The 7,572-nt window shown below is 52.9% G+C and overlaps 1 protein-coding gene across 1 annotated transcript; it reads right to left on the bottom strand.

Annotated features, from left to right (window-relative positions):
- Positions 1-2,857: 2,857 nt before the first annotated feature.
- On the bottom strand, positions 2,858-3,790 carry LOC139604439 (olfactory receptor 14A16-like). The gene has a single exon (XM_071455591.1). It carries the CDS (start codon positions 3,788-3,790, stop codon positions 2,858-2,860), a length of 933 nt encoding a protein of 310 aa, XP_071311692.1.
- Between the last annotated feature and the right edge of the window lie 3,782 nt (positions 3,791-7,572).

Here is a 7,572-nt window from a genome sequence, read left to right as displayed (position 1 = left end):
AAGCTGTGCCCATTTCTGTTCACTGCTTCTCTGATGGGCATGGATCCTCAGCCACTTGGAGTTTCCTAATGAGTTTTACTACTCCAAAGGCCTCTTCTTTCTTGAGCTCTTCAGTTCAGGAATTCAGTCAGGAAGGCTCATAAACATTTTTGCAAAAATTCCAGAACAACAAAAGCCATAGGGAATATTCTATGTTTTTATTAAATTCTCTGAAAGATTAGACAGATTTCAGAAGTGTATTCTAAGTGAATACATTGTATTGACAACAATGCAGAAAGAAGTGTTTTGTCATGTTAAGTTTTCTTTACCTGTTTGTAGATTGGTATCAGCACTCTCCAATTGATATTGACTTCTAGCACCTTCTAATCCAGTCTGAACAGATATGAAAATCAAGACACTTCATGGATGACAATCTAGAACACTTTGTCCCTATCCCCTCCCCACCATTTCCCTCATCCAACCACTGGCACTCCAATGGATCAGGAATGGTGTGGCCAGCAGCACCAGGGCTGTGATTCTGTGATTGGGCATTGGAATGGGCTGCCCAGGGAGGTGGCTAAATCACCATCCCCGGAAGTGTTTAAGGAAAGACTGGATGTGGCACTGAGTGCCATGGTCTGGGTGACAAGGTGGTGTTGGGTGCCAGGTTGGACTTGATGCTCTCCAAGGTCATTTCCAGCCTGGTTGATTCTCTGATGATTGTGACACTGCAGGGCCCTGGGGAAGCAAGGGGCCATTGTGACACTGCGGGGCCTGGTAGCACTAAGAGGACCATGGTGACACTGTGTACGACATGGCAGCACAGAGCCAAGGGGCCAGGGTGACACTTGTGTCACCAGGGCTCCATTGTGACACTGCAGCACCAAGAAATTCATTGTGGAACTCTGAGGCCTCATGGAACCACAGAGGCCACTGTGACCCTGCAGGGCTTTGTGAAACCATGGAGAGCATTGTGACAGAGCAGGACCTGGTGTCACGATGGGGTCATTGTGACACTGCAGGGCCCGTGGAACCAAGGGTCCAGGGCTGCTCCTCAGGGATTCCTGGAATGAAGGAAACATGTTTGACACTGCGGTGGCCCTTGGGACCAAGAGGCCATTGTGACATTGTGGAACCAAGGAGAGCATTGCTGCACTGCCAGACCTCATGGAAGCAAGGATCCACTGTGACACTGCAGGGCCTTGGGAAACCATGGTGCCATTGTGACACTGCAGGGCCCATGGAACCAAAGGGACATTGTGACACTGGGAGGCCTCCTGAAATCATGGAAACCATTGGGACACTCTGGGGCCTCATGGAACCCTGGTGACACCAAGCTGGGTGTAAGTGTGGATCTGCTGGAGGGTAGGAGGGCTCTGCACAGGGCCCTGGACAGGCTGGATCCAGGGCCCAAATCCAACAAGTTGAGATTTAACACGTCAAAGTGCCGGGTCCTGCACTTGGGCCACAACAACCCCTGCAGCACTACAGGCTGGGGACAGAGTGGCTGGAGAGCAGCCAGGCAGAAAGGGACCTGCAGGGACTGATGGACACCAGGCTGGACATGAGGCAGCAGTGTGCCCAGGTGGCCAAGAAGGCCAATGGCTCCTGGACTGGATCAGGAATGGTGTGGCCAGCAGGAGCAGGGAAGACATTGGCTGTTTGCAGGGGAGGGAACAGGGATGGGCAAGAGGAAGAAATCTGGACCAGAGAAGAGTAAAGAAAGCAAAGGTGCAGCCAAGGAAATGCTCAGGGCAGTTTGGGGGTGGCTGCCAGGCAGCCCTGGCTCTGAGCAACAGCGTCTGCAGTGGCACAGGAAACTCCCAGCTGATGGGAACAAACTTTCTGGCTGAGTGCAGAGGCCAGGACAAAGCTGAGTGGTTTCCCTGGTGTCCCGCAGGCCTTGCTGGCCCCAGGGGCTGATGGCATTTGTGCTCCCTCAGGTTCATGTCCCCACAGCAACAGCATGGGGGTGCTGCCCCTGCTGTGTGCAATGCAAACAGGGGCTGCTGAGGCAGTGCTGCCGTGTCTGTGCCTGCAAGGATGGGGCACCTGTGTGAGCTGGGGCAGAGGCCAGGGCTGCAGAGGGGGGATGTTGTTGGCAGCTGCATGAGGACGCTCTGGGACGCTGCCCTGGGCTGTGCAGCGCACTGGGCATGGATCAGCCCCTGCTCTGCTGCTCCTTCCCGTCTGCCCCAGGGCCCTTGCAGAGCCCCAGCCATGCTGTTTGCCCCCAGCCTGCTCACGGCCAGCCTGGGGCTGCTCACGGGGGTTTCTGTGCTGAGCATTGGCCTGGCCGTGTGCTTGAGAGAGCCTGGGCAAGGAGCCTGGAGCCCCCAGGGCCTGGCCTGAGGCGTCAGCGCTGCCCCAGCAGTGCCCATGGCCTGTCCCTGCTGCAGCCCCGGCACTGCCACCCCCAGGGCTGTGCCCGGCCCCGAGAGCACTCAGGCCCTGCAGCAACACCAGGGCCACCAGGGCAGCGGGGCAGGGCCACGGCAGCAGCACTGGCAACACCAAGTGCTGCTGCTGCTGCTGCTGGGCACAGCTGCTGGGCCAGCACTGATCTGCCCCAGCTCTGCACACAGACATTGCTGCTGCAGCTCCAGAGAAGGCAACAAAAGGGCATCTCTGCAGAAAACTCTGCTGGGAGATCCTTTAGTTCCTTTAAAGCCACCGAGAGCGCAGCCCATCATTGCCACAGTCTGTGGCCACAGGGGACTTGGAGAGTAACAAAATGAGAAATGGCACAAACAATGAAATTTATTTGTAGATAATACGGAAAAAGTAAAAGAAAGAAGCAGAACCCCCGAAATGAGAACAACAAGAAATATCAAAGATGATTTTTATTACAAGTGATTTGCAGAAATTGGCCAACAGTTTAATGTTCCTGAAACCATCCTGTCATCAGTCTCCACACTGCAGCCTTGAGCTCCTGGTTCCTCAGGCTGTAGATGAGGGGGTTCAGGGCTGGAGGCACCACCGAGTACAGAACTGACAGGGCCAGATCCAGGGATGGGGAGGACATGGAGGGGGGCTTCAGGTGAGCAAATGATGCAGTGCTGAGGAACAGAGAGACCACGGCCAGGTGAGGGAGGCAGGTGGAAAAGGCTTTGTGCCGTCCCTGCTCAGAGGGGATCCTCAGCACAGCCCTGAAGATCTGCACATAGGAGAAAACAATGAACACAAAACAGCCAAAACATAAACAGATACTAACAGCAATGAGCCCAAGTTCCTTGAGGTTGGACTGTGAGCAAGAGAGCTTGAGGATCTGTGGGATTTCACAGAAGAACTGGCCCAGGGCATTGCCATGGCACAGGGGCAGGGAAAATGTATTGGCCGTGTGCATGAGAGCATTGAGAAAGGCACTGGCCCAGGCAGCTGCTGCCATGTGGGCACAAGCTCTGCTGCCCAGGAGGGTCCCATAGTGCAGGGGTTTGCAGATGGACACGTAGCGGTCGTAGCACATGATGGTCAGGAGGGAAAGCTCTGCCCCCATGAAGAAGATAAGTAGAAATACTTGGACAGCACATCCAGTGTAGGAGATGTTGCTGGTGTCCCAGAGGGAATTGTGCATGGCTTTGGGGACAGTGGTGCAGATGGAGCCCAGGTCAGTGAGGGCCAGGTTGAGCAGGAAGAAGAACATGGGCGTGTGCAGGTGGTGGCCGCAGGCTACGGCGCTGATGATGAGGCCGTTGCCCAGGAGGGCAGCCAGGGAGATGCCCAGCAAGAGGCAGAAGTGCAGGAGCTGCAGCTGCCGCGGGTCTGCCAATGCCAGCAGCAGGAAGTGCCTGATGCAGCTGCTGTTGGACATTTCTTCTGTCTTGGCATGGGGACCTGTAAGAAAAGTAATCATGGAATAGTTGGGTTTAGAGAGGACTTGAAATATCCCAGCACAGGCTGGGGGCACTTTCCCCCCACTGCCTGCCCAGGGCTCTGCTGCCTGGAGCTGTCCCTGCCAGCAGCTGCTTCCCTGTGCCCAGGGCTGGGCCCTGCCAGTGCTGCCAGAGCCCAGCCCAGCCCTGGGGGCTCAGCTCTGCCCTGCAGAGCCCTCCCAGCTCAGGCACTGCCCAGGGGCAGCTCTGGCTCTGCAGGCTCTGATGGTAACGTCAGAGCAACCCTGAGGAGGCTGGAAAAGCAGAAGTGATGCTGCCTCTAAGGGGTCCTGTGGTGATTTCTGTTGCTGCCTGGTTTATTATGAACAGAGAATATTTTTTTTTTCTCAACCTTAACTGAGAGATGAATATCAATGTGCAATTTCCAACTCAGCGCAGTAGATTTAAAAAGCAGGATATCCCCTTTTATGCAGCCTCTGCCTTGCTATACTCCCTGTATAATCTAATTGGAAATGTTCTGCAGTTCAATGCCATGCTGGGAGCAGACCTGAACAATGCAGCATCCTCCCCACACAAGGAGAACACTTCCAAGCCTTACCAGCTGTCTCCTGCCACCCAGATCTTGTCCCCCAGGGCTGGGAGCAGCTGCCAGGGCTGGCTGAGAGCTGTCCCTGGCAGGCAGCAGAGTCCCTGCCCCAGCACAGCGCCCTGGGCTGCAGGACCCTGCTCTGCAGGACAGCCCTGGGCACCCCTGGCTGCTCTGCACAAGAGACAATCAAAGAATGTACTCACAGGCTCTGCAGGCATTGGCATGTTCCAGCTTGAGGAGATGGCTCCAGGAGCTGCAGCTGCACTGTCCTGCAGCCAGAGGTTCCTGTGCCAAGGGCTGGCAGTGATTGTGCCCCAGGCGCTTCTCAGCCCCTTCCCAGCCCTGACTGATTGAAGCTCTCTGTGCCTCTGTGCTGTGCCCGGGCTGGCTGCAGGCAGTGCCCCAGCCCTGCTGGGCTGGCACAAGAGCTGCTCATCAAGAGAAATGTGCTTTTGAAGCTCTTCTTTGTGACCAGGAGCTGCCTCTGGGCCAGGAGCCCAGCCCAGCTCAGCAGCACAGACACAGCACAAGGACTTTAATCAGCCTCTGGGCCAGGAGCCCAGCCCAGCTCAGCAGCACAGACACAGCACAAGGACTTTAATCAGCCTTTGGGGCTTTGTGCTCAGGCCCTGAACATCAGTCCCTGAGAGGCAGCTGAAGAAACCTCTCCAGAACTCCAAGGCAGAATCCAACTCCAAACTTTCTTGCATTTTTAATGGGTCCCAGAGAGGGACACGACTGAGCAAGTGTCCCCAGGCCCCAGGCAGAGCAGAGAACTGCAGGCAGTGATGACAGGTGGGGACAAAGAGAAGCCAAGTCTTGGTGCCCTGGGGCACAGCAGGGTCTGTGCCAGCAAGGGCTGGGAGGAGACACCTTGTCCTGAGGCCCTGGGGCCTCCTGGCCCAGCCCCAGCCAGGCTGGGCACTGTCAGCCCCTTGTGCTGCCCTCAGCATCCCCCCCTAGCCCACATCCCAGTGGCCTCAAGGATCTGCTGCAAGGAGTCCCTGGGGAGCCTTGCTCAGCAATGGCCCTGGGGGCTCCTTCATGCTCCCTGCAGGGACTGCAGCTTTTTCAAAGGACTTGGGCTTTGGCTTTTGGCTTGGAGTCTCTGAGAGGTTTGTGCAATCCTGGCCTCCAATTATCTGCTGTAATTAGTCCCTGGAGAGGCTTTGTCAGTAACAACACTCAGTGGGACTCATTAATACTTCAAGGTACTTGAGTTTTTTAAGCTACTTGGTGTTTCCCTTTGATACAGATGCTATGAGAAAGATTGTGCAGTCACAGCCTCCAATTATCTGCTGTAATTAGTCCCTGGAGAGGCTTTGTCAGTAAGGAGACTCAGTGGGGTCATTAATGCTTCAAGGTACTCAATTATTTTAAGGTACTTGGTGTTTCATTTTTGATCCAGACTCTGTGAGAGGTTTGTGCAATCATGGCCCCAATTATCTGCTTTAATGAGTCCCTTGAGAGCTTTGTACTGACACTCAGTGGGGCTCATTAATGCCTTGAGATACTCAAGGTTTTTAAGGTACTTTGGATGTTCCTTTCCACTCTGAATCTCTGAGAGGTGTTTTGTCCAATTTCTGCCTCCAGTTCTCTCCTCCAAGGAATCCATGAGGAGCCTGTGTTAGAGATGGACCTCAGTGGGACCCATTCATGCCTTGAGACACTTTGGAGTTTTCTTTTGACTTTGACTCCTGGAAAGTTTTTTTGCAATCTCCTCTCAGGCCCTGAGGTTCCAGACTCAGCTTCAAATGCACCACAGGGCTCATTAGGATCAAGCAAGTCCTGACAAACCATGGCTCTGCCTTGATTTCCTCTGGTCTGGAGCAGTTCAGCAGAAAGATTTCTTTTTACTGTTATAGAGAAATATTTCAAAGAGCTTCTAAGTAATATGTATTCCTATCTCAAAGGGTGTCTTTTATTTCTCTTTCTATTGTACAAAAGGTGATTGCAGCATTCTGTGATTGATATTGATCCAGGGTCTCTCCTAAGGAGGTCTGGCCAGGTCAGTGAAGTTGTACCTTGAGAGGTGACCCAGTGTGGACAACCTTGCCCCACATTCCCCAACCCCATGTGAGAAAAGATTTTCACTTTCAAAAGTTTAAATGCTTTATTAAGACCTTATCAAAATACAACAGAAGACTGAATCAAGAAAGGAAAGGATACCACATCAGGAGCAAAGGATTCAGTCACCATGTGCTCATCTAAAAAATGGATGTTCTGCCTTTTATACCTCCAGCCCCTCCCAAAGTCTTGTCAATTGACTCCTTCTCTGTCCAGTGGTGGAGATCACTGTCTCACCCCTTGATTGGAGGTCAGGTGCTGCCATAGGAACAAGCCAACCCTCCCAAATGCCCCAGCTACTGAGGCCATCCTGTGATAGCAATGCAAGGGGGAGGGGAACGATAACTGTACATCTACAAAACTTCTCTTAACATATATTTAATATTCACCCCTTAATTGTGAGAGTCAACCATAGGATTACTCATCTATAACAAACTCACCTTTTCTTTTTCTATAAGTCATTTTATTCAAACAATTGAGTCAAAATTTTTCTCTCTCTCTTGAATGAGTCATACCAGCATCTGTTGATGTGGGCAAGGACACTGGGAACAGGAGAAAAAATCTCAGGTTTTCCTTAGACACACTCATTTGGAATGGACAAAAGGGCATCCCAGAGGTCCAGTGTGCCTTTGACTCCCATCTACCGTGCCTATGTGGCTGCTGCCCATAGTTGGTGCATCTTAGGGGTGAGTACAGAGGCCAGCTCGTTCCTGCCCTCCAGTCCCTGTTGAATTAAAGGACAACTGAGGAATTACAGAGGTCTGGAATGGCCTTTTGTCCCTACCTTACCATGCCCATGGGGTTGCTACCCACAGCAGGGCTATGGAGCCTTCTTGGTAGCAAACAAAGGGGCCAACCCGGCCTTGCCCTCCTTCCTTTGTCTTATTTTCTTAAAGAAGCTGTCCCATTACCTTTTACAGTCCCTTGTGTACTTCCCCTCAACAGCTGCTGGTAATTATCACCCATGAAAACAGGAAGACAGTTCTTGAGCTGGTTGGTAGAAGCTTGACTCTGCTTTTCAGGCGTCTTGGTGTTTTCCTGGTTGTCTCTCAGTCTCTACTTGAGAGTCAATCTTGTTTCATCCAGCCTGGATGTTACAGTCCA

The sequence above is a fragment of the Agelaius tricolor genome, unplaced genomic scaffold, assembly GCF_023055355.1.
Source record: "Agelaius tricolor isolate 1412-34295 unplaced genomic scaffold, bAgeTri1.0.p SCAF_51, whole genome shotgun sequence".
NCBI classification, from domain to species: domain Eukaryota; kingdom Metazoa; phylum Chordata; class Aves; order Passeriformes; family Icteridae; genus Agelaius; species Agelaius tricolor.
This window is presented reverse-complemented; position numbering and strand designations above follow the sequence as displayed.